The sequence below is a fragment of the Pongo pygmaeus genome, chromosome 9 (assembly GCF_028885625.2).
Source record: "Pongo pygmaeus isolate AG05252 chromosome 9, NHGRI_mPonPyg2-v2.0_pri, whole genome shotgun sequence".
Classification (NCBI taxonomy): Eukaryota; Metazoa; Chordata; class Mammalia; order Primates; family Hominidae; genus Pongo; species Pongo pygmaeus.
Genome location: NC_072382.2, coordinates 13478339 through 13505495, shown reverse-complemented (window position 1 = coordinate 13505495; position 27157 = coordinate 13478339). Strand labels below are relative to the sequence as shown.

At 50.1% G+C, this 27157-nt stretch overlaps 1 protein-coding gene and 1 long non-coding RNA gene across 2 annotated transcripts; both read left to right on the top strand.

Moving 5' to 3' along the window:
* The first annotated feature begins 270 nt into the window (after window positions 1–270).
* Window positions 271–26597, top strand: LOC129008875 (uncharacterized). Its single transcript, XR_008492592.1, has 3 exons — window positions 271–330; window positions 25489–25624; window positions 26453–26597. It is a non-coding gene; the product is annotated as an uncharacterized LOC129008875 (long non-coding RNA).
* Window positions 16166–17422, top strand: LOC129008874 (large ribosomal subunit protein uL10-like). Its single transcript, XM_054441330.2, has one exon. It carries the CDS (start codon window positions 16437–16439, stop codon window positions 17343–17345), a length of 909 nt encoding a protein of 302 aa, XP_054297305.1. The 5' UTR covers window positions 16166–16436; the 3' UTR covers window positions 17346–17422.
* Window positions 26598–27157: the final 560 nt, after the last annotated feature.

Here is a 27157-nt window from a genome sequence, read left to right as displayed (position 1 = left end):
GAAGTGTGATACTGATTATTTACAGTACCAACTAGATGGGTGTTTGATGTGGTTTGGCTGTGTTCCTACCCAAATCTCATCTTGAATTGTATTCCCATAATTCCCACGTGTTGTGGGAGGAACCTGGTGGGAGAGAATTGAATCATGTGGATGGTTTCTCCCATACTGTTCTCGTGGTAATGAGTAAGTCTCACGAGATCTGATGGTTTCATAAGGGGAAACTCATTTCACTTGCTCTCATTCTCTCTCTCTTCTCTTGTCTTACCGCCATGTGAGATGTGTCTTTCACCTTCTGCCATGATTGTGAGGCCTCCCCAGCCACGTGGAACTGTAAGTCCAATAAACCTCTTTCTTTCATAAATTGCCCAATCTTGGGTATTTCTTTATTAGCAGTGTGAAAATGAACTAATATAGTGTTAAACACTGGAATTGCTAATATGTCATTTTTCTAAAAATGTTTAATAAAATGTTATTACAATTTCAGAAGACTAATAAAAATTCAGATTTAATATATTTTTAAAATTATTATTATTATTATTTTTTCGGGACAAGGTCTCACTCTGTAGCCCAGGCTAGAGTGTAGTGGCACGATCATGGGTCGCTGCAGCCTTGAATTCTTGGGCTTAAGTGATTCTCCCACCTCAGCCTCCTGAGTAGCTGGGATCACAGGTGTACGACACCATGTCTGCCTAATTTTTAAACTTTTTGTGGAGATAAGGTCTTGCTATGTGGCCCAAGCAGTCTGGAACGCCTGACCTCAAGAAAACCTCCCACCTTGGCATCCCAAAGCACTGGGATTATAGGTGTGAGCCACCATGCCCAGCCCCAGATTTAATTTAAAATGATGATTTAAAATGTTACACTAGGCTGGGTGCAGTGGCTCACACCTGTAATCCCAGCACTTTGGGAGGCTGAGGGGGGCAAATAACTCGAGGCCAGGAGTTCAAGACCAGCCTGGCTAACATGGTGAAACCCTGTCTTTGCAAAAAATACAAAAATTATCTGGGCACGGTGGCATGCGCCTGTAATCCCAGCTACTTGGGAGGCTGAGGCATGAGAATTGCTTGAGCCTGGGAGGTGGAGGTTGCAGTGAGCGAAGACCACACCATTGCACTCCAGCCTCGGTGTCAGAGCAAGACTCTCTCTCAAAAAACAGTTACACTCATTATAATTTGTATTTTGCCTTTTAATTTCAATAAATAATTTTGGATATTTTAGAAAAAAATACCTTTTTAAAGAACATTTAAAATTTTACCTTTACTATAATTTTCCTTTTGGACAAAAACTATATTTTATTTCTGTAATCTTTTTGGATGGGTACTGTCACTAAAATACAAATTAGCAATTTTGGTGAAATAAAGGCCTGAACATTTTTATGGACTAAAACGATAAGAATTTGTGAATTATGTATGTCTTTATTTGATCACTTGTCTAAACACAGCCGGCCCTTCAACAGAATACCCAAACACACCAGCTTTCAAGCATATAAAAACCGGAGCTTTACACATGCTTTTCAATTGTGGCACTATGAATGTATATTTGTCAAGGTAAGAGAAGAGAACATATTTTATTTAACAGCTTGTTCGCTTGATTTTGAAATATTTAGGCATATGGTATGTGGGTCTTCATTTGTGCTCTTGCAAATATTAGAGACAGGTCTGGGAGTTTTTTTAATAACAGCTTTATTGATACATATGTACATATAATTCACATGTAATTTATGGGAGCCTTAGCTCCCCCTTCTGAAGTATACGCTTCAGTGGTTTTTAACATATTCACAAAGTCGTGCATTCATCACTAGTATCTATTTCAGAACATTTACATCACCCCCAAAAGAAACCCTGCACCCAATAGCAGTCACTCCCCATTCCCTCCCACACCCAAGCCCTGAAAATTACTCATTTCCTTTCTGTTCCTATGAATTTGTTGATTCTGGACATTTCATATCAATGGAATTATATCAAATGTGTCTGGCTTCTTTCACTTAGAATAAGGCTTTTAAGGTTCGTTCATCTTGTAGCATGTATTAGTACTTCATTCCTTTTTATTGCCAAATAATATTGCACTGTATGGATATATCCATCAGTTGAGGGACATTTAACTTGTTTCCATTTTGCCGGGGGCAGTGGCTCATGCCTGTAATCCCAGCACTTTGGGAGGTTGAGGCGGGTGGATCACCTGAGGTCAGGAGTTGGAGACCAGCCTGACCAACATGGTGAAACCTGTGTCTACTAAAAATACAAAACTTAGCCAGATGTGGTGGCGTGCGCCTGTAGTCTCAGCTACTCAGGAGGCTGAAGCAGGAGAATCTCTTGAACCCAGGAGGCAGAGGTTACAGTGAGCCGAGATCCAGCCTATGAACATTCAGATTCATAGGAGCACAGTTTTTTGTGGGCTTATGTTTTCACATATCTTAGGTATATACCTAAGAGTGGAATTGCTGGATCATGTGGTAATTCATGTGTAACTTTTTTTTTTTTTTTTTTTTTGAGACAGAGTCTCGCTCTCTCGCCCAGGCTGGAGTGCAGTGGCGCAATGTAGGCTCACTGCAAGCTCCGCCTCCCGGGTTCATGCCATTCTCCTGCCTCAGCCTCCCGAGTAGCTGGGACTACAGGTGCCCACCACCACGCCTGGCTAATTTTTTGTATTTTTAGTACAGACGGGGTTTCACTGTGTTAACCAGATGGTCTCGATCTCCTGACCTCGTGATCCGCCCACCTCGGCCTCCCAAAGTGCTGGGATTACAGGCATGAGCCACCGCACCCGGCCCATGTTTAACTTTTTGAGGAACTGCCAAATTGTTTTCTACTGCACTGCTGTGCATTCCCAGCACAGTGCACAAGGGTTCCAATTTCTTCACAACCTTTCCAGCACTTGTTATTGTCTTTCTTTTTTATTGTAGCCCATCCTAGTGGTGGGAAGGGGTATCTCATTGTGATGTTGATTTGCATTTCCCCCATGACTAACGATGCTGAGCATCTCTTGTGTGCTTACGGGCCATTTGTATATCTGCTTTGGAGAAATGCCTATTCAAACCCTTTGCCCATTTTTAATGGGGTGATTCAGGTCTGGGTGTTTTCTTTCTTTTCTTTTTTTTTTTTTTTTTGAGACAGGGTATCTGTTGGCCAGGCTGGAGTGCAGTGGCACAATCTTGGCTCACTGCAACCCCCACCTCCAGGGTTCAAGTGATTGTCCTACCTCAGCCTCCTGAGTAGCTAGTATCAGAGATGCCTGCCACCATGACCTGATGATTTTTGTTTTTTGTTTGTTTGTTGGTTTTTGGAGACGGAGTCTTGTTCTATCACCCAGGCTGGAGAGCAGTGGCGCCATCTCGACTCACTGCAAACTCCGCATCCGGAATTCAAACAATTCTCCTGCCTCAGCCTCCCGAGTAGCTGGGACTACAGGTACACACCATCATGCCCAGCTAATTTTTGTATTTTTAGTAGAGATGAGGTTTCACCATGTTGGCCAGGCTGGTCTCGAACTCCTGACCTCGGTGATTCACCCACCTCAGCCTCCGAAAGTATCGGGATTACAGGCGTGGGCCATCGCGCCTTGCCTTAATTTTTGTATTTTTAGTAGAGATGGGGTTTTACCATGTTGGCTGGTCTCAAACTCCTGACCTCAAGTGATCCACCCGCCCCAGCCTCCCAAAGTGCTGGGATTACAGGCATAAGCCACCATGCTCAGGCTTCGGGTCTCGTTTTGATAGAGGGATAAAGCAACAATTGTGAAGACTCCAACACAGTAGCCTTGTGCTTGCTTTGACATCAGACTGTGCACTTTGGGGCGGGCAGAATTACCTTTTAGTCTTTGTAGAAGCAGCGTCTGCCACCTACAATGACTTCTCTTCTCATCTCTTCAGCAAAGCCTTCTTTAAACCTTCTTTATAATCCTTCTCTGATCGCAGGGTGATAGCTGACCATGTTGCGGTAGGCCAGAGTTAGCTGTACCCTGCAGCTAAGCACAGGGGCTCCGGAGCCAGCCTGCCTGGTTCAGATCCTGGCTCCCACAAGTCTCAGCTGTGCAACCTAGGAAGCTAACTCTTCAGTTTCCTCCTCTGTAAAATGGGAATGATAACACCTTCCTTATAGCGTTGTTGCAAGGGCTTACTGAGAACATACGTGTAAATCCTGTTGCATCTTGTGCCTGATCAATGCTTGCTAGATTTCCTTTTGGGCAGAGCATTTCCAATGACAGGGTCACTACTTTCAGGACAGACTTTCCATTTACGAATGGTGTTAATTGAAGAAAGCCCTTGGGGTGTTTGGCTGAAAATTGTCTCGCTGTGATTCAGGCAGCCATCAGGTCTGTGGAGGAGTTGTAGGTTTCCCCCACCTCCGGCTCCAACTGTCCATCATTCCTCCCCTCTCCTCCCCTCTATCACCCACGCCTCCTTGCTCCTTCCCAAATGGTGTGTGACTTCTCAGGGGACGTGAGAGGCAGCTGGAAAGTGACACCACACCCCTTAATTACCCTTGTTCCTTCTATGCCCCAGCACCTAAATTTAGCCAGCAGACCTGGGCACTGGGGACCCAGCTCCTCCCTCCCCAAGGCCTCACCCTCTCAAAGGCAGGAAAAGAGCCCCCAGGCACAACTTCTCACCATCCTGGGGGTGGAGGCCTCAGGGAAGTTGCTGAAAGGCCGGGTGAAGGCACTGGGCTCCAGCAGGGACCCTTCCTGCTGCAGCAGGCAGCTGGGCTGCGAGCTGTGATGGAGCAGAATGTCACCTGTCCACCCCCTGCCCTTTTTAATGATGGGGAAGCCTGAGACGGAGGGTCAGTCAAAGTGTCCAGAATGTTAGGGGCATGAGCTTGAGAATCTGACAGCCACACTCTCTGACACATGCCAACTGTGTGACCTTGGGGAAGTCACCAGACTTCTCTGGACATGCTTCCTCATCTGAAAAATGGAGACCTCTCAAGTAAGGTGACTGACATTTAAATGAGATAATACATGTAAAGCATGCAGCACCAAGCAAGCACCTATCAGCTCAGCCACTACCATTATCAAAGTTGCTTGACCTGAGCCGGGCGCGGTGGCTCACGCCTGTAATCCCAGCACTTTGGGAGGCTGAGGCGGGTGGATCATGAGGTCAGGAAATTGAGACCAGCCTGGCTAACACAGTGAAACCCCGTCTCTACTAAAAATACAAAAAATTAGCTGGGCGTGGTGATGGGTGCCTGTAGTCCCAGCTGCTCAGGAGGCTGAGGCAGGAGAATCAGTTGAACCCAGGAGGCAGAGGTTGGAGAGAGCCGAGATCGTGCCACTGTACTCCAGCCTGGGCGACAGAGCGAGACTCCATCTCAAAAAAAAAAAAAAGATGTATAAAATTCTTCTGAGGTTCTTCTTTCGAGGTTAATTCCTTTCCTGTATGTGCTTAGGTTATGTGCATCTGAAGGAAAACTTAAGAAACTGTGTGGTAAACTATAATATAGAAGTTTATTTTTCTTTCGAGTAAACAATATTTGGAGGTTCTGGTCCAGGGCTGGTGTGGCAGCTCCACAAACATCAGAAACCCAGATCACTTCCTTCTTGTGGCTTAGTCATCCTTAACATGGGGCTTCTACCTCATGATCCAAGATAGCTGCTCCTGCTCGAGCAATTACATGCATATTCCTTTCCAGCAGAAAGGGAGAAGAGTTAACAGGGTGCAACCTCCTGCCTCTGAGTGGCACTTCTTCTTATAACTTATACACATGGCCATACCTGGCTGTAAGGGAGGCTGGGAAATGTAGCTTGTATGTCAGGGGGTTGTTTGCCCAGCAAAAATCAGGGGTTCAGTGGCAAAGAAGACAGAACAGATGTTGGGGAATAGTTAGCAGTCTCTGGCACACCATGGTATTCCTCCATTCCACGGGGAAAGATGGCCATGTACTTTCTGGTACTCTGCTCCAGGTGACCTTGTTCTTGTATGTTACATGTTCTTGTGTGTCACTTTTTTTTTTTTTTTGAGAAGGGATCTTGCTCTGTTGCCCAGGCTGGAGTTCAGTGGCACAATCTCAGCTCACTGCAACCTCTGCCTCCCAGGTTCAAGCGATTCTTTTGCCTCAGCCTCCTGAGTAGCTGGGATTAGAGGCGTGCACCACCACACCCAGCTAATTTTTGTATTTTTAGTAGAGACAGGGTTTCACCATGTTAGCCAGGCTGGTCTTGAACTCCTGACCTCAGTGACCACCTGCCTCAACCTCCCAAAGTGCTGGGATTACAGGCGTGAGCCACTGCACCCGGCCTTGTGTGTTACTCTTAACTCCTCACCACAAAACCAGAACTGCCCTAAGACCAAGACTCGAGTCTCCAGAACAAAGCCCTTAGCCTGACATTCAGGGCCCTTGGCCACTGGGTCTCAGGAACTGCCACAGCCCCTTGCAGCCTATGTCCAGCCTCTCAGAGCCACCTGCCTGCTCTATTCCTTGCCTCCCCAGACTGTTCCTTCTGCCTGAATGGCCCTCCCGGACCTCCGATGCCAGGGGCACTCCTATCCAACCTCGAAGACCCAGTGCTGAGGTGTTGCTCTGTCAGTGCAGCCTTGCAGGGCCTTGCTGGGGGAGAATCAGAATCCCTTTCTCCTGCTCTCCCTTGGGCTTCCGGAGCCTTCCGTCATCCTCTATTTATAGTTCAAGTCAGGTGCCCCTGGACACGTTGCTGGGAGGGAAGGGCTTCAGCTGGGAGAGCCGGTTCTGTGACCTGCTGGGGAAGGGCTGGGATTTTCCAGGATGCCTCCTCTAGCCCTATAGTCCCCTTGGCTACCTCTGTCTACGGGGAGATGGAGCCCCCTACCTGGACAGCCTTAATCGGGTGCACCTGGTGGCTGCTTGTCTCCTTGGCATTGCTGTGAGCCCTGGGGCCTGGGGATGGGCTTCTCTCCAGCCCTGGGCCTGCTTCTGCCTCTGCTGTGGTGAGGTGACCTGAGTAACGGGTTGGGTTAGGTGGTCTCTATGTTGGTAGGGGTCTCAGTAGGGTCAGGCTTGCTCTAAGAGAGAGTCACAGTTGCAAGAGTTGGGTATAGAGGGCAGGAACTGGCTGTAACTTTGCAAAGCTCTGTCCTGGGACACTCGGCTTCCCTCCTGTTGTCCTCCACCCTCCAGAAAGCCCAGCAGGGAGAGAAGAGCCCTGTGTCCCCATACTCAATGTCACTGTCACCTCCCCTCACCCAGCCCAGCCACTCCCCGTCAGCTCCAGACCAACTCGGAATACTCAGGAAGCTGGATCCTTCGACCTCCTCAAGCCATTGCTCAACATCCCCCAGTCACAGCCTCCCCAACTCCCATCTCCAAAGGCCTCTCTCCTCCCCAGATCCCTGGCTGTCACCATCCTCATTCTTCTAACAAGCTGACAAACTTGAATTCTGAGCGAGCATGACCTGGGGTCTTGGGCCTGAGCCGCAGCCCTCTGCCTCCACCCATCCCCCACTTACACGCCCACTTTCAGATACAGACACCGACCCTGACGCCAAGGACATCCGCTGGCTGAATGCCTCCTCCTGCACTTTCACGAGCTCCCACGCCCGGCCCTGACTACCTGCACCCAGCCCTGGACCCTTAAGTGACTGTAGGAACCCCCTTTACGAGACTCAGCCCTTTTGCCACCAGTGGGACTTGCAGGCCCAGCTGACCAGCACCTTCTTGCCTGCTGTGGGCCATGTGACTGGCGGAATCCCACCACATCTGCCGTGAGCCTCGCCTGAATCAGGACCAAGTTTAGGTGTTCAGAATCAGACGGACCTGACTGTGTGACCTGGGGCAAGTGTCTAACCCTCTCTGAGCCTCTGACATTTGTAGCTGACTCCAATCTGATACATGGGCTCCCCAGGGGCCTGAGGAGGGAAGGTTTGAAACCTCATGGGTTTGAAACCTCACTCTTCCCTGCCTTGTCCTTGGAAGATGAAGGCAGGAGGCTCCTTCATAGGTGTGGCTAGGATGGGGAGGGAGGACCAGGAAGCCTCCTGACCTTGCCCCAGGAGCTGGCAGCCCCCAGTCCCACCTTGTCCAGAGATCACCCAGGGGAAGCCACTCTAGCTGAGGGATTCAGGCGCTGGTGCCAACTAGGAGAAGCAGTCTAGGGCGCCTCCCAGTGGACACCAGGTGAACGTCTACTCTGGCTGGCCCTTGGTCCAGCCCTGTGATTTCAGCCCTTGGCCTGCAGTCAGGCTCCAGTACTGACCCCAGCACCAGCAGTGGCAAATTCCACCTCATTTGAGGAATCTCAGTTTCCTCTTCCACAAAACAGAAATAATGATAACATCACCACACAAGACCACAGTGAGGCTTCGTTCGGGCGACCCGGGCGACCCAGGCGACCCACCTTCCACACTAATGTTTTCTAGGTCTAGAGAGGCCAGGGCTTGCCTGGGGACCACAGAGAGCTGTGGTGAGGAGCCAGGGGTTCAGGCTCTCAGACTCCTGGTCCACTGCTCTTTCCACTCCTGGGAGGTGCCTCAATGTGACCGCGGACTCCCCAGGCCTATTAACTCCTCCATGTGGCTCTGGAAGTTTTCAGATGTTTTAGTGCTATTAACATGCCTGTCCCAGGAACAAGCTTACAAATGCATCCAATTAACCTTCTGCCAACAATTCTGGGATGAGATTTCTTTTCCAGCCTTTGCAGGGAGATCTCTGTTCCCATCTCCTTCCTGGAAGACAGAAGCCTTGTGTCAGCCCCTTGTGTGATGTCACCCCAGCTGGGGCCACCGGACGTTGGTCCTCAGCAGGGAGACTTTGGGTCCTCCACCAGGACCCAGGGCTGACCTGCATGGCCAGGCCCCATGGCCTGGGTAAAACCTTGTTTCTGCTCCAGGTGAGGAATTGCAGGGGTGAGGGTGTGTGGAGGAAAGGGGCCTCCACAGTGGGGAAGGGGGCTACAAAGGGAATCCCAGCCCCAGCCCAACCCCAGAGGACCCATTTATTTGCTCTCTAACTGTGGCGAAGGGGCCCTTTCTGAAACGCATGCAGCTTCTGAGTTCCTCTACAGCAGTGCAAGGCTGGTGCTGGGCATTGAGCGGGGCAGGAGAGGAATTCAGCCGCACCAGGTGCTGTGGCTGTGCTGTGGGCTCTGTTTTCACGTAGGCCGTGTGTTCCTCTGGAGGTGGCTGGCCGTGGGGCCCCTGGAATTGTGGGCTGGAGCTCTCCTGCTCCCTCTGGGTGGGTCTCTATTGCTGTAGCCCCTAGAATCACCTCTTACAGCCTTGAAAGGCCCAGGGGGACTTGACCCTGAGGCTAGGAACCCTCGGGCGGGAGGGACGTGTTCATAAACACATGCACGCTGTGTCATACCAGCTTTTAGACAGACAAAGACAGAGACTGAGTGACCACACGACCTCCAGGACTCACACAACAACAACACACACACACACACACACACACACACACACACACACACACACGGGTGAGGGGAAAGGAGAAGCGCCCAGGCAGACCCAGGGGAAGGGGGGCGGAGAGCCAAGGGTATGAACTGTGAACAATTAGTGGGAGCCATAGGGCCCCTGGGGGAGCAGAGAAGGAACATGTCCCCCTTCCCGACCAGATGGCCTTGCCCAAGGCCCCCACCAAGCAGTGGGGGGCGGGGCGGGGGGTGGGGAGTGAGGACAAGGGCCTGAAGCTGGTAACCTGCCCCTGGGCGGGATGGCTCTGGGAGGCGATGGAGAAGCTCATCCCCTCCCTACTTCCCAGCTGAACTGGACTTTCACGGTCTCTCTGCTCTTCCCTCACTGCCTCTTCCCACCCTCACCTTTCCCTCTTCTCCCAGCTCACCTAGCCCCTGCCTGCACTGAGGGGGACATAGCCCCCAACACCTCCTTGGCTTTGCAGATGCTATCCCCCTTGCCTGGAATCCCCCTGCCGCCACCGCCTTTTGCCTTCACCCCACTCTCTTGACAAACACCAGCTCACTTGCAAGGCCCAGCTCAACGCCTCTTTCTCTGGGAAGGCTTCCCACCACCTCTCTCCTCCTGGCAGAATTCATCTGTGTTCTCCGGTGCTCCCGGGGCCCTTGCACAGACCTCTGTGGCTCCAAAGGCTTCCTGCTGTAATACTCTGTGCGCACAGCTGAATCCCTGACTCGACTCTGCTGAGAAGGTTGTGCTTTTTTTCTATTTTGTACCGAGGGCAACGGGAGGCCATGGAACAGTTTTAAAGGAGCTGCGCAACAGGATCGAATTTGTGCTTTGAAAGATCACTGGGGCAGCCGCGTGGCAGACGGAGGCAGGGAGAGGACGGAGGCAGGGAGAGGGCGCAGGAGGCTTCTGTCATTGTCCAGAATGGAGTCTCAGCCGTGGAGACGGAGGTGGAGGTGGGAGAGGTGGAAAGATTCCAGAGATATTTGGGGGAAAGCTTCCCCCTGGCCAGTGGTCCCCAAACCTGGCTGTGCACCCAAATTCCCTGAGCAGATTTTTAAAAAATAGGTTTCTGGGGTCTACTCAAGATGCACTTAAATGGGATCTCAGGGGCTAGAGCCAGAATCTGTTTTCTTGTATTGTTTAGTTTTGTTTTGTTTTGTTTTAGATGGAGTCTCACTCTGTCCCCCAGGCTGGAGTGCAGTGGCATGATCTTGGCTCACTGCAACCTCTGCCTCCTGGGTTCAAGTGATTCTCCTGCCTCAGCCTCCCGAGTAGCTGGGATTACAGTTATCTGCCACTATGCCCAGCTAATTTTTTGTATTTTTTGTAGAGATGGGATTTCACCATGTTGGCCAGGTTGGTCTTGAACTCCTGACCTGGTGATTCACCTGCTTCGGACTCCCAAAGTGCTGGGATCACAGGCATGAGCCACCGCGCCTGGCCCAGGATCTGTTGTTTTTTTTTTTAATTATCATTATGAGGCTGGGCGGGGTGGCTCACGCCTATAATCCAGCACTTTGGGAGACAGAGGTGGGTGGATCACCTGAGGCCCAGAGTTTGAGACCAGCCTGGCCAAAATGGTGAAACCCTGTCTCTACCAAAAATACAAAAATTAGCCAGGTGTGCTGGCGCACGCCTGTAATCCCAGCTACTCAGGAGGCTGAGGCTTGAACCTGGGAGGTGGAAGCTGCAGCGAGTTGAGAGCCACTGGGTCACTGGACTCCAGCCTGGGCGACAGAGCAAGACTCTGTCTATCATTATGGTAAAAAAAGAACATATAATATAAAATTTATCATCTCAGCCATCTTTAAGTGGATAGTTCGGTATTGTTAAGTATATTCACACCATTGTAAAGCAGACATCCAGAAGTTTTTCATCTTGTATATCTGGAACTCTATACCCATTAAACAACAATTTTCCATTCTCCCTCCCAGCCAGACCCTGGCAACCAGCGTTCTACTTCTGTTTCTATGGACTTGACTGCTTTAGATACTTCATATAAGGGAGTCATACAGGATCTGTCTTTTCGTGACTCAGAATCTGTATTTTTAAAAAATTCAGTCATCACAGTGGCTCACGCCTGTAATCCCAGCACTTTGGGAGGCCGAGGCAGGCGGATCACTTGAGGTTAGGAGTTCAAGACCAGCCTGGCCAACATAGTTAAACCCCGTCTCTACTAAAAATACAAAAATTAGCAGGGCTCAGAGGTTCCAGTGAGCCAAGATCGTGCCACTGCACTCCAGCCTGGGCGACAGACCAAGACTCCATCTCAAAAAACAAACAAACAAACAAAAAACAAAAAATGAATCCCCAAGTACTTCTGATGCAGTTGGTGTGTGGTCTGCAGTTTGGGAACCGCCGTCCGAGTGGCTCAAGCTGAAAGGTACCCTCTGCCTGTCTCTTTGCTATTAGGAGCAAAATCAGATTCTAGCACCCCCAGAACCTGGGGTGGGGGTTCCTTTTGACCTCTGGGGAGAATTTTCTCCTAGACAGGCTCTCTCTCAAAGTCTGCTAGTCAGATCCAGTAGTAACTCCACACCCCACATTATTATTAATTTTCATGACCTATATTTATATCATGTTTTAGATGCTGCTACTCAAAGCGTGGCCTTGCATTCCTTGGAGCTGATTAGAAATGCAGGGTCTCGGGCCACCCCCACGGTTGAATCCGAATCAGCGCATTAAGAAGTTCCTCGGGGAATTCATGTGCGTGGTGCAGTGCAGCGTGGGAGCGCAGCTTCAGGGTTTACAGAGTGGCAACTGACGGGAGTTGGGGGAGGGAGGCCTGATTTCAGAGCTGGGCAGGAGAGGTAGCTGAGAGGCTGGGAGGCGACCCAGGCTGATGTGAGCCTGGTTTTGTCTCTCTCATCCTACTGCCTCAGTTCCCATTAAATGAAGATGTCCCCACGGACCTGTCAACGGCCTCTTGGTGGCTTAGTCCCTGGACCTCACTCAACAAGCAGCCCTCCCAGGCCTCAGCCACCAATTCCCAGGGCCACCTGGCTATGGGAAGATGGCCCTGTGCTTGGCTTTCTTATTCGACGGCTTGTCCTGACACAGACCCTTCCGGCAGGGCACCTGCTCTCGTGATGTCCCAGCAATCCCATCCGTTTGCACTTGTCGTAACGGCTTATTGGGCACTTACTAAGTGCCAGGGACTGAGAACAGGACTCCGCAGGCACCAGGCCATTTGGTCCTCACAAAACCCCATGAGGATGCTGCAGGGATTATCTGCACTTGGCAGACAAGGAAACCAAGGCTCAGAAAAGTGAAATAACTTGTTACAAGCTACCATAATTAATAAGTGCTCAAGGTGGGATTTGAACTCTTGTCGGTCTGCCGGGCCTGAGTTCTTAACTAGAATGCCTCCATTTTTGCTGTGTTTTTATGGAGAACACTGAAGTGCAGTTTTGCAACCTGCCCAAGGTCATACGGCTGTTAAGTGCTGGGCCTGGGACTTGAACTCAGGATGTTGCATTCCCAAACCTCAAATTCTTAACTGCTGGACTGGTTTCTTTATCCCAGGGGTCCCCAGCTCCCAGGTTGCGGACTGGTACTGGTCTGTGGCCTGTTAGGACCTGGGCCACACAGCATGGGGTGAGCAGAGGGCAAATGAGAGAAGCTTCATCTGTATTTACAGCCGCTCCCCATCACTCTCATTACTGCCTGAGTGCCGCCTCCTGTTAGATCAGCAGCAGCATTGGATTCTCATAGGGGCACGAACCCTACTGTGAACTGCGCATGTGAGGGATCTAGATTATGCACTTTTTTTTTTTTTGAGACGGAGTTTCACTCTTGTTGCCCAGGCTGGAGTGCAATGACGCGATCTCGGCTCACCACAACCTCTGCTTCCTGGGTTCAAGCAATTCTCCTGCCTCAGCCTCCTGAGAAACTGGGATTACAGGCACTCGCTACCATGTCTGGCTAATTTTGTATTTTATTTTTTTAGTAGAGATGGGATTTCTCTATGTTGGTCAGGCTGGTCTCAAACTCCTGACCTTAGGTGATCCACCCACCTCGGCCTCCCAAAGTGCTAGGATTACAGGTGTGAGCCACCGCTCCTGGCTTTATGCACTCCTTATACAGGTCCCTGGTGCCAAAAAGTTTGGGGAACCCTGCTTTACCCCATGTTACAGATTTGGAAGCTGAGACAGAGATGCTGAGCAAGTCAGCCTGGGTGTGTGAGGGTCTCCTAGTGCTGTTCTGTCCACTCCAATTCCAGCTGCCTGGGCTCACTCTGGCATCAACTCTCTTTGTCTGGGCTACCTCAGCAATAACCAGCATTGGGGGCTGAGTAATCCCCGCCCTGTGGGAGGCTGAGGCAGGAGGATCCTTTGAGTCTAGGAGTTCAAGACCAGTATGGGCAACATAGCAAGACCTCGTCTCTACAAAAAATGCAAAAATTAGCCAGGCGTACTGATGTGTACCTGTGGTCCCAGCTACTTGGGAGGCTGAGGTGGGAGGACGGCCTGAGTCTGGGTGGTTGAGGCTGCAGTGAACCGTGATGGTGCTACTGCACTGGGCGACAGAGTGAGACCCTGTCTCAATAAATAAATAAGTGAAACCAGCTTTGATGAACCAGAGTTCCTGGAGCCACACCTGTAACATAGAATTCTCAGGAGCAGGCCAGGCACGGTGGCTCTCGCCTGTAATCCCAAAACTTTGGGAGGCTGAGGCAGGCAGATCACGAGGTTAGGGGTTCGAGACCCGCCTGGCCAATATAGTGAAACCCCATCTCTACTAAAAATACAAAAATTAGCCAGGCGTGGTGGCACGTGCCTGTAGTCCCAGCTACTTGGGAGGCTGAGGCAGGAGAATCACTTGAACCCAGGAGGCAGAGGTGGCAGTGAGCCGAAGATTGCGCCACCACACTCCGGCCTGGGTGACAGAGCGAGACTCCATCTCAAAAAAAAAGAATGCTTGGGAGCTCAGCGCAGTGCGGGGAAACGGAGACTGACACCTCTTGGCCCCACGGCTCCGTGCCCCATGTAGGAAGCCGACTGCACACCTGGGCACAGGAGGTGGTGAAGTGCAGAAACTGCTGGTGGATCAGGAGGTGGTGGAAATGGGAACTGACAGTGTGGGTGGAGCTTCTCACCCCCCTAGGCCCTGCCAGGTGTCCACCACAGCTGGGATGGTGGCTAGGGCAGGATGAGGGCTGCAGAGCTCCTGGGGTGGCCCTTGGCCAGCCGGGCAGGGAGGGGAGGTTCTGTGGGCTCCTCACTAGCTCTGCAACTACAGGCGAGTTACTTAACCTCCCCAGACTTCATGCCTCTTCTATAATGTGCCCCATCTATAATTTTTTTTTTTGAGACGGAGTCTTGCTCTGTTGCCCAGGCTATAGTGCAGTGGCACAATCTCGGCTCACTGCAACCTCCGCCTCCTGGGTTCAAGCGATTCTCCTGCCTCAGCCTCCCGAGGAGCTGGGATTACAGGTCCCCGCCACCACGCCCAGCTAATTTTTGTATTTTTAGTAGAGACAGGGTTTCCCCATGTTGGCCAGGGCTGGTCTCAAATTCCTGACCTCAGGTGATCCACCTGCCTCAGCCTCCCAAAGTGCTGGGATTACAAGCGTGAGCCACAGCGCCTGGCTTAAAATGGCTTCTTGTACTGCTGAGAGCCTTCAGAGCGTCACATATCTAAAGTGCCTAGCACCCAGTTCACATTATCACATGGGCTGGCCAAATCTAAGAAAGCCAATTTACACCTGGCTCCTGTGAGGGACAGGTGAATTATACAGTATATAGGAAAAATATGCAGTGCTGGCTATACAGCAAGCTGTATGTCAGTAACAGGTATTATTATTATTAGGAACAGGGACAGCTACATACTTTGCAGAGCCCAGTGCAAAATGAACATGTGGGGCCCTTGCTCATACATCATGAAGAATTTCAGGGTGTCGACAGCAGAGCATTAAATCAAGCTCTAGCCCTTTGGAGTGTAGGGCCCTCTGCAGCTGCAAAGGCTGCACAACCATGAAGCTGGCTGGGACTGGGACACAGGACACCAGAATCTTTATAATGGGCTCAGCTGTCTGTCCTTGGGAGGGTTGCCTGTCTGCTCACTGCTGGCGATGAGTGAGGCTTTGGGTTCCATGCCTCCCCTGGTCTCCAGATTATTCTAGGAGAACCCCTTGTTACCTAGGAACTCCTAATAGCTGCTGCTTGGCCCAGCTCCAGATTCATCTGTCTGGAATAAGAGAACAGGATCCTTGAGTGTGAGGGCAAAAGACCCTTTGAGATCATCTCCTTCCCACCCCAAAATGGTGAGGACCTGCCAAGGACATGTGGGACCCAGTGATGGGGCAGGACAAAGACCCAGCCTCTGACTCCCAGCCTGGGAGCCCCATCTAGAAGCAGCAGCTTAGGCCTAATGAGGACGCCAGGGCTCCATGGCAGGAGGAGGGTGTGCTGGGGAGGAGGGGTGTGGGGAGGACAGTGCCACACCTGTCAGCCTGGGCTGTCCCTGGAGGAGGGAGGGAGGAGTTTTTGTTCTCTTGGCTTCTCTGTGTTTTTTTGCAGTGGCACAAATTGCTTTTGTAATAACAGGAAAAAACGATCAACGAACCTTCATTTAAGAAAAAGCACAGCGTTCTCATGGGAACCAAGAAGACAAACCCTTAATGCAAAGTGTATTCAGAGAGAAGAAAACAAGAAAAGCTGAGACGATTGGATTACAGCAATTGCTCTTATAACTCCTCCCCACCCACCCCCTCGATGAGAAGCTGGTTTGAAGGACTGAGTATCAAATCCCTGCTGAGCTCTGAGGTTCCAGGTGTGGATGGGGTGTGGGGCCCATGTGTGTGTCAGTGTGTGTGGGTGTGATTGTGTGAGCAACTGGGTATGTGAAGTTCAGGCCCAGTCGGCTTGCCCAGAAGCCAGGCCTGAGATGCCCTGGGGGTGCCAGGAGAGGTAGAGACACACCAAAGGAACACAGGCTTTGAAACGAGGCAGAATTGAGTTGGATTCCCAACCCCACCAACCTCACATCTCTTCACTCTTCAGGCAGTGTAGAAAACAATGCCTGCCTCTTGCCAGGCGTCCTCGTGGAAGTGACATCGTCTTTAAACCTGTGTGGCAATCCCTGATGCAACGCCGTGATGCCCAGGGAAGACAGGGTGACCTGGAAACCCAACTACTTCCTTAAGATCATCCAACTATTGGATGATTATCTGAAATGTTTCATTGTGGGAGCAGACAATGTGGGCTCCAAGCAGTTGCAGCAGATCCACATGTCCCTCTGCGGGAAGGCCGTGGTGCTGATGGGCAAGAACACCATGATGCGCAACGCCATCCGAGGGCACCTGGAAAACAGCCCAGCTCTGGAGAAACTGCTGCCTCGTATCCGGGGGAACGTGGGCTTTGTGTTCACCAAGGAGGACCTCACTGAGATCAGGGACATGCTGCTGGCCAATAAGGTGCCAGCTGCCACCTGTGCTGGTGCCATTACTGCATGTGAAGTCACTGTGCCAGCCCAGAATACTGGTCTGGGGCCCGAGAAGACCTCCTTTTTCCAGGCTTTAGGTATCACCACTAAAATCTCCAGGGGCGCCATTGAAATCCTGAGTGATGTGCAGCTGATCAAGACGGGAGACAAAGTGGGAGCCAGCGAAGCCACGCTGCTGACCATGCTCAACATCTCCCCCTTCTCCTCTGGGCTGGTCATCCAGCAGGTGTTCGACAATGGCAGCATCTACAACCCTGAAGTGCTTGACATCACAGAGGAAACTCTGTATTCTCGATTCCTGGAAGGTGTCCACAGTGTTGCCAGTGTCTGTCTGCAGATCCACTACCCAACTGTTGCATCAGTGCCCCATTCTATCATCAACGGGTACAAAGGAGTCCTGGCCTTGTCTGTGGAGACTGATGACACCTTCCTGCTTGCTGAAAAGGTCAAGGCCTTCTTGGCTGATCCATCTGCCTTTGTGGCTGCAGCCCTAGCTAAGGTTGAAGCCAAGAAGGAGTCGGAGCGAGGAGTCAGACGAGGATATGGGATTTGGTCTCTTTGACTAATCACCAAAAAGCAACCAACTTAGCCAGTTTTATTTGCAAAACAAGGAAATAAAGGCTTACTTCTTTTAAAAAAAAAAAAAAAAGAAAGGAAGAAAGAAAGAAAAGAAAAAGAAAATAAAACAACATCTGCTTCCACGGTTGTGACAGTGGGGTTTAAAGAAAAGGAGCAGGCGCCGGGCGCAGTAGCTCACGCCTGTAATCCCAGCACTTTGGGAGGCCGAGGCGGGCGGATCACGAGGTCAGGAGATCGAGACCATCCTGGCTAGCACTGTGAAACCCCTGTCTCTACTAAAAATACAAAAATTAGCTAGGTGTGGTGGCGGGCACCTGTAGTCCCAGCTGCTCGGGAGGCTGAGGCAGAAGAATGGTGTGAACCCAGGAGGCAGAGCTTGCAGTGAGCCGAGATCGTGCCACTGCACTCCAGCCTGGGTGACTGAGCCAGACTCCTTCTCAAAAAAAAAGGAGCAGGCAGAAAGAGCACATAGTAGGTGTTCAACCAGCGTGAAGCACACCCCCAGCCTCTTAGAGGCCACAACAGCCTCAGAGCAGGCAGAAGGAGTACACAGTATGTGTTCAACCAGCGTGAAGCCCCTGCCTCTGACAGGCCACGACAGCCTCAGAGCAGGCAGAAAGAACACACAGTAGGCATTCAGCCCGCGTAAAGCAGGCCCCCAGCCCCTGACAGGCCGTAACAGCCTGAGGCAGGACCTCATGGTGATCTCTAACCTGACCCCAGGGGAAGACAGGAGGGAGGAAGGATGGCACCCTGGGAGGCCAGGGCCTGGCGTCCCACCCTGTCACCCTCGTGCCCAGTGTCCAGGGGCTCCGAGTTAGCCATGGCCTGGCGCGTAGCCTTAGGAGAGACCCTCCAGCCATTCGGTGGAGCGTGGAGACCCCTCGTGGCCACACGGAGGACTGCAGCTCTCAGCGTGTGACCTCTCGCCAGCAGTGGGGCTGCTCTACAGCCCTGGGAGAGCTCTGCAAACATTGCTTGAGCTCCTTTTTATTTTATTTTTATTTTTTGAGACAGGATCTCACTCTCACCCAGGCTGGAGTGCAGTGGCACAATCTCAGCTCACCGCAACCTCCGCCTCCAGAGTTCAAGCGATTCTCCTGCCTCAGCCTCCTGAGTAGCTGGGATTACAGATGTGCGCCTCCATGCCCGGCTAATTTTTGTATTTTTAGTAGAGACAGGTTTTTGCCATGCTGGCCAGGCTGGTCTCAAACTCTTGGCCTCAAGTGATCCACCCGCCTCGGCCTCCCAAAGTGCTGGATTACAGGCGTGAGCCACCACACCCAGCTGCTTGAGCTCCTTTTAAGGTGCCAGGATTTATGCTCGGTGTTATGGACAAAGAAAGGAGGTGATTCCCATCCCAGAGAATCTACCACCGGGAGAGTTACAGAGGCTGGGCCACCCTATTCCTACCTCCCACTGCTGTATACATCCATATAGAAGAGAACTCAGGGTTCAATCAGGGGACCTAGAGCAAGACACCCATTTTCCCATGCCTTGCTCCCCATATTGGCCTTATGGGAGTGGTACCCTGTAAAGTACCTGGAATAGTCAAGAGCTCAAAAATTCTTATGATTATTAAACGTATAAAAGGACAGGTAAATTGAAGCCAAGTGCAGTGGCTTATACCTGCAATCCCAGCACTTTGGGAGGTCAAGGTAGGAGGACAGATTGATCCCAGGAGTTCAAGACCAGCCTGGGCAACATAGTGAGACCCCCATCTCTACAAAAAATTAAAATTAAAAAATTAGCTGGGTGTGGTGGCACCCACCTGTAGGAGGCTGAGGCGGGAGAATTGCCTGAGCTCAGGAGTTCTGAGGCTACAGTGAGCTAGGATCCCTTCACTGAACTCCAGCCCGGGTGACAGAGTGAGGCCCTCTCTCAAAAAGGCGGTGGGGGCAGGTAAATTGGGTCAGAGTCATGCTCCCTTGCTCCCCTCCAAGCAGTAGAAATTGCTAATAAAATGCTTAAAACAAGGCTCAGGATGTGCCAGACACTAGGAGAAGCCCTTTGCATGTAGTACCTCATCTGATCCCTGAGGAGCAGGTACTATTAGCCTGGATGAGGAAGCTGATGCCCAGAGAGGTTTAGGCGATTAGGCTAAAGTGGTAGATTCGGAATTTGAACCCAGGCCCACATGGCTCCAGAGCCCAAGCTTTGGTGCACAAAGCAATGAGTCTGCCTAGCAGTGTCAGAAGTGTTTGAACCAGAGCAACTCCATCTTGAATAGAGGCTGGGTAAAATGAGGCTGAGACCCACTGGGCTTCATTCCCAGGAGGTGAGGCATTCTTAGTCACAGGATGAGCTAGGTCAGCACACAGTACAGGTCACAAAGACCTTGCTGATAAAACAAGAGGCAGTAAAGAAACCAGCTAAATCCCACCAAAACCAAGATGGCGACGAAAGTGACCTCTGGTCATCCTCACTGCTCACTATATGCTAATTATAATGCATTAGCATACTAAAAGATGCTCCCACCAGCGCCATCACAGTTTACAAATGCCATGGCAACATTAGGAAGTTACCCGATATGGTCTAAAAGTGGGAGGAACCCTCAGTTCCAGGAATTGCCCACCCCTTTCTGGGAAAACTCATGAATAACTCACCCCTTGTTTAGCATATAAGCAAGAAATAACCCAAAAAAATAGCCAACCAGCAGCCCTCAGGACCGCTCTGCCTATGGAGTAACCATTCTTTATTCGTTTACTTTCTTAATAAACTTGCCTTTACTTTACTGTATGGACTCACCCCGAATCCTTTCTTGCGTGAGGCCCAAAAAGCCTCTCTTGGGGTCTGGATCAGGATCCCTTTCCAGTAACAGTGGGGCAGCCCATGACTTACTAAGCAAATGCTCTCATCTCTCTGGGCCGTGGGGTCCTCCCCATTCAGGTCAGATATTTAGTTTAGTTTTATTTGTTTTGTTGTTGTTGTTTTAAGACCATGTGGGGGCTAGTTCCCAGCCCTGGATGCCCATTGGATTCATTAAGTTTACTTGGTCTGGGTGCATCCTGGACACTGGGATTTTTTTAAGCTTCCCAGGTGGTTCTAATGAGCAGCAAGGTTTGCAAAGGGACTCGCAGGCCATGGTACAGAGATTAAACTTTATTCTGCTAGGTGACAAACCAGTGGTGGCTCCTCATGTCCCCCCAGTGCTAGGTCTACTCAGTTGCCTTTTATTAGATAAAATTGACTCCTTGGAAGTAAATAATTCAGTGGGGGGTTAGCATATTCACAAGGTTGTACAACCATTACCATCAGATTCCAGAACATTCCATCCCCCCATAAAGAAACCCTGTAGTGGCCGGGCGCGGTGGCTCACGCCTGTTATCTCAGCACTTTGGGAGACTGAGGCAGGTGGATCACAAGGTCAGGAGATTGAGACCATCCTGGCTAACATGGAGAAACCCCATCTCTACTAAAAATACAAAACAATTAGCCAGGCCTGGTGGCATGCACCTGTAATCCCAGCTACTCAGGAGGCTGAGGCAGGAGAATCTCTTGAACCCGGGAGATGGAGGTTGCAGTGAGCCGAGATCGCGCCACTGCACTCTAGCCTGGGTGACAGAGTGAGATTCCATCTCAAACAAAAAAAAAAAAAAAAAGAAGAAGAAGTAAAAAGAGAAATAAAAAAGCAACCCTGTAGTGATGAGCTTCCCATTTCCCTTCCCCCTAGCCCTTGGCAACCCTAACCTACTTTCTATCTCTCCGGATTCGCCTATTGTGGGCATTTCATATAAATGGAATCATACAATATCTGGCCTTTTTGTGTTTCATTTTTGCTCTTTTGTATTCTTCCACTTGGCATGATATTGTCAAACTTCATCCATGTCATAGTATGCATCAGGACTTCATTCCTGTTTACTACCGAATAATATTCCATCGTATGGCTGGACCACATGTTTAAAATCTATTCATTGGTAGATAGATGGCTTTAAGACTCTGGCATTTTCTTAGACAAGAGAAGCGACCGAGTTAACACAGGTAGTAGGGCTGAGAGAGGCATCAGAAAGCCCAGACCCTGCCTCTTGAGCCTGCAGGAAGGAAAATCCAGAGGAGAAGGGATGTGGAAACCAACTCCAGGGAGTTCCAAAGGAGCACATCAAGGTAGACCCTGAGCAGCCATGAGGGACGGGCCACACTTGTCCCCTCACCTCCCTCAGCAAAGGTAAACCAGAGATCTGGATAAAGTTATATCCACCAAGCTGCATCATCGAAGTATTGCCGAAAACACAGAAATAACCTAAATGTCTAACAACAAGGAATTCATCCAACAAACTATGGCGTGTCCATCCAAGGGACTACCAGGCAGTCAAAAATGATGCAGCATCGACTAACATTTATCGTGTGTGTGTGTGTGTGTGTGTGTGTGTGTGTGTTTATATGGAGTTTTGCTCTTGTTGCCCAGGCTGGAGTGCAATGGCGCGATCTTGGCTCACTGCAATATCTGCCTCTCGGGTTCAAGTGATTCTCCTGCCTCAGCCTCCAGAGTAGATGAGATTAGAGGCGCCCACCACCACACCTGGCAAATTTTTGTATTTTTAGTACAGATGGGGTTTCACCACGTTGGCCAGGCTGATCTCAAACTCCTGACCGCAGGTGATCCACCTGCCTGGGCCTCCAAAAGTGCTGGGATTATTTATAGTGTTTACTGTGCCAAGCCCTGTTTGCGCATTTCATGAGTTCTGATGCATTCAACTCTCACAATAATTCTACAGGTAAGTGCTTTTATGATCCTCATTTCACAAAGAGGAAGTCGAAGCTGGGAATACTTATATAATTTGCCCAACATTGCACAGATAGACAGCAATAGAGCCGAGATTTGAACCAGGGTCCATTTGCTTAATTAATATCTCTGTTCTGTCCTGCCTCTGAAGGTATAATAAAAAATATTTACTGACATGAGACAACGCTGCTCACAAAATATTGGTGGAGTGAATAAATCGGGTTCTGGAACAGTATGCAGGGCATGAATCAAGACTTGAGGGAAATATGCCAGATTGCAAATCCGGGAGGTCTCCGCACATTCTGATTCTGAGTAATTTTTACTTTCTGCTCTGTGATTGTATTTCCCAGTCCTCCATGAGGACTGTGTTTTTGTTTTCAATAAGAAAAGTATTTTATTTGATTCCCTTAAAAAAAAATAAACCTTCGTATGTTGCCGGTGGGGATTCAATGTGTTATATTCCCTACGGAGGGCAATTCTGCAATATTTATCAAAGTTGTAAATGTATTTGCCCTCTGAGTCAGCAGTCCTGAGTCTACATTTTATTCTTATAGGTAGAGCCTGGCAAGGATGATGTACCAGGTTATTCACGGCAGCGTGGCTTCTAATAGCAAAAGATTGGAGGCCGGGCACAGCGGCTCACACCTGTAATCCCAGCACTTGGGGAGGTTGAGTCGGGTGGATCACCTAAAGTGAGGAGTTCGAGACCAGCCTGGCCAACATGGTAAAACCCCGTCTCTACTAAATATACAAAAATTAGCTGGGCCTGGTGGTGTGCCCCTGTAATCCCAGCTACTCGGGAGGCTGAGGCAGGAGAATCACTTGAACCTGGGAGGCGGAGATTGCAGTGAGCCGAGATCGTGCCACTGCACTGCAGCCTGGGCAACAAGAGTGAAACACCGTCTCAAAAAAAAAAAAAAAAAAGATTGGAGCCGGGTGCAGGCTCATTGGGAGGCTGAGGCAGAATGATTGCTTGAGCCCAGGAGTTCGAGACCAACCTGGGAAACACAGTGAGACCCCGTCTCTATGAAAAACAAAAAGAAATTAGCCAGCCATGGTGGTGCAAGCCTGTTGTCCCAGCTACTCGGGAGGCTGAGGTAGGAGGATTGCTTGAGCCTGGGAGGTCGAGGTTGCAGCAAGCCATGATTGTGCCACTGCTCTAGCCTGCGTGGGTGTCAGAGCGAGAACTTGTCTCAAAAAAAAAAAAGATTGGAAACAATATAAGTGTGCATTTTACCAGGGTCTGATTAAACAAAGTATGGAAGGAATACTATTCAACAACAATAACAAAAAAGAACAAACGAGCTTCTTATACTGAGAGGGAAGGACCCCGGGATAGTTTAATTAAAAAGGCCAGATACAGAACAGAGTGTTTATAATGTTACTACTTCTGTGTGAGAAAGAAAGGCGTTATCTTAATCAGTTTTAGATGTTATAACAGAATACTATCAACTGGGTGGCTTGGAAACTATAGAAATGTAGTTCTCAAAGTTCTGGAAGCTGGAAGTTCAAGACCAGGTGCCAGCATGGTTGGGTCTGGTGAGGGCCCCTTCTGGGTTGCAGACTGCCAACTTGCCACTGTGTCCTCACATGGCAGGAAGAGGACCAGAGAGCTCTCTGGGGTCCCTTTTATAAGGACACTGATCCCATTCATGAGAGCTACACTCTCAGGACCCACTTACCTCCCAGAGTCCCCTCCTCCCAATACCATCACATTGAGGGTGGAGATTACACCATAGGAATTTGGGGGGTAGGAACATAGGCATGTGGGGGACAGAGGAGACACAAACATCCAGCCCATGGCAGGAGGCAAGGAAAAAATCTATTTTTGCATCTCCTTGTTCTTTGTCTCAGAGACGCGGGAAGGCAGGGTGATAATCAAAATATTTAACAACTAGTGCAGAGCAGACCGCAGCAGCAGCAGCAGCTCTGAGAGAGGGACATCCAAGGAACGGAAAAAGGGGTCATCTTAGAGACGGGAGACAAGCGAACAGGATGGGATGGAAACAAGACTTCTCAGTCTCTGCATTTTTTTTTTTTTTTTTGAGACGGAGTCTCACTCTGTCACCAGGCTGGAGTGAACTGGCGCGATCTCGGCCTCAGCTCACTGCAACCTCTGCCTCCTGGGTTCAAGCAATTCCCCTGCCTCAGCCTCCAGAGTAGCTGGGACTACAGGCATGTGCCACAATGCCTTGCTAATTTTTTTTTTTTTTTTTTTTGTATTTTAGTAGATACGGGGTTTCACCATGTTAGCCAGGATGGTCTCGATCTCCTGACCGCGTGACCCACCCGCCTTGGCCTCCCAAAGTGCTGGGATAACAGGCATGAGACACCACGCCTGGCCCAGTCCCTGCTTTTTTATCCTGTTTTGATGTTTGGACCATGGGACTATATTGCTTGGTGCAAAAATCATCATTCTTTTAAAAAGCACTGCACGTGGAAGAGTAGCGTTCCTTCCCTGTTCCCCACATCACAGAGGCATGGGGAGGCCTTGGAAGAGGAGAAGGTTTGGTGGACAGCAGTGAGCTCTGTGTGTTCCTGCAACACCTCGGCTACGTCTGTCAGTCTGTCTGTTCAGTGCTTCAGCTCAGGGGTGAAGCCTCGGACCTTCTCTGGGGGCATTGACCTCCATTATATTAGCCGAGGTATATAGAAGATGACAGGGTAAGGGACAGGGTGCTTCTCCCCTCCTCAAAGACTCCTCAAGCTTTCTACTGGGGGCAAAGACCCTGGAGCTTCCTCAGCTGCCTTAATACAATGTCCAGCACAAAGTAGGCACTTAGTAAGCCTTCGTTTAATTAACTGCTCCCCCGCCTGCCTGGTTGTTTCACCCTTTGGGTGGTAAGCCTCTTACACAAATCTGCCCCTGTGGTTTAAGCTTCACCATTGCTGGTACAAGGGACCATATTATTATAATCAGATCATCAGATTACTTCCTCTTTGCATCTGGCAGAGATCAGTGCACTGAGCAAAGGGAAATGAAAGCATGAAGCATCCATCCCATTGGGCAGAAATTTATCAAGTACCCGCTAAAAAAATAAATGTACCAAGAACCTAAGCCATGGGTCTAGGTTCTGCAACGCAGCATGCCTCGGACTACCTGTGCCAGGGCACTCCCTTTGCTCTGTGCACTCCCTCTGTGGGGGTGACAAGTGGCAGCTAACATTTATGGAGCACTCACAAGTGCCAGGCCCTATGCGGAGCACTCCATACACAACGTCTCACTCAATCCTCACAAGTGCTTTCGTGATTAGACACGTGCAGGAGCAAGCAACAGAAACAAGACCCAAACTGGCTTAAGCAAGAGGAGATTCTATTGGCTCACACAACTGCCGGTTAGTTAAGCCTCAGGTATGGTGGGATCAAAGCTCTGACTGTTTCTCTGACTTTCTTTTTCACACAGGCTTCCCTCATGGCTGCAAGATGGCCCCCAGGAGCAGCCGGACAGAATGCTTCCTATTTCCGTCCAGCGGGAGAGAGACTCAGCTTCCCAGGGCTTGCTTTCCAGAATGAAGAAGATGCCTTCCCAAAAGCCCCAAGTAAGCCTCCCTTTACATCTCATCTCATTAGCCCAAATTGGCTTAGACCTGCCCATCCCATAATCCAATAATTCTTTTTTTTATTTTAGACGGAGTCTCGCTCTGTCACCCAGGCTGGAGTGCGGTGGTGCGATCTCGGCTCACTGCAACCTCCGCCTCCCGGGTTCAAGCGATTCTCCTGCCTCAGCCTCCCTAGTAGCTGGGACTACAGGCACATGCCACCACCCCTGGGTAATTTTTTGTGTTTTTAGTAGAGACGAGGTTTTACCGTGTTAGCCAGGATGGTCTCGATCTTCTGACCTTGTGATCTGCCTGCCTGGGCCTCCCAAAGTGCTGGGATTACAGGCGTGAGCCACCATGCCTGGACTCCATTAATTCTTAACCCTAACTGCTCATCAGAATTCACAGGAAGTTTTTGAAAAAATATTGATGCCTAGGCACCACCCTGGCCCTATCAAATCAGAAACTTTGTGGGTGAAGCCCAGGCCTCAGCATTTTTAAAAACTTCCCAAGTATTTCTCTTTTTTTTTTTTTTTTTTGAGACACAGTCTTGCTCTATCGCCCAGGCTGGAGTGCAGTGGCGTGATCTCAGTCCACTGCAACCTCCACCTCCTTGGTTCAAGCGATTATCATGCCTCTACCTCCTGAGTAGCTGGAATTACAGGTGCCTGCCACCACGCCTGGCTAATTTTTGTATTTTTAGTAGAGACGGGGTTTCACCATGTTAGCCGGGCTGGTCTCAAACTCCTGACCTCAGGTGATCTGCCCGTCTCGGCCCCCCAAAGTGCTGGGACTATGAGCCAAACCACCGCTCCTGGCCCTTCCCAGGTATTTCTAATGCGCAGTGAGTGCCTCAGGGTTAGACCTTGGGCATCGTCTCCAAAGGAGGTCACCTGCTCAGTGACAGGGAACCTGGCCCGACTGATGACAACTGATGACAACATTCATTGGGAAGCTTCACACCTGCGGCACACTGCCCGAAGTGTACCGACAATTAATAATTCTAATAAATCCTATAATTTTCTTGTGAATAGCGTAATTATATTGCTTGGCAATTTGTGTGTGTGCTAAAAGCATTAATTTGTTAAATGTAAACATCTAAAATATGCCACAATCATCATAAGCCGTATTAGCATGTCTTGATTTTTTTAAAAAACCAGGGGCGGCCAAGCGCCGTGGCTCACGCTTGTAATCCCAGCACTTTGGGAGGCCGAGGCGGGTGGATCACGACGTCAGGAGATCGAGACCATCCTGGCTAACACAGTGAAACCCCGTCTCTACTAAAAATACAAAAATTAGCCGGGCGTGGTGGTGCGCGCCTGTAGTCCCAGCTACTCGGGAAGCTGAGGCAGGAGAATCCCTTGAACCTGGGAGGAGGAGGTTGCGGTGAGCAGAGATTGTGCCATCGCACTCCAACCTGGGCAACAGAGTGAGATTCCAAAAAAAAAAAAAAAAAAAAAAAAACCCAGGAGTTTCCAAAACTGGAAGGAGCTCAGGGCCACTCTTGGCTTCTGGAGAGTTCCCACCGTGATA

What these genes read in the sequence shown, in the direction of transcription:
- LOC129008874 (XM_054441330.2), top strand. Translation starts at nt 16,437, where the DNA reads ATGCCCAGGGAAGACAGGGTGACCTGGAAACCCAACTACTTCCTTAAG.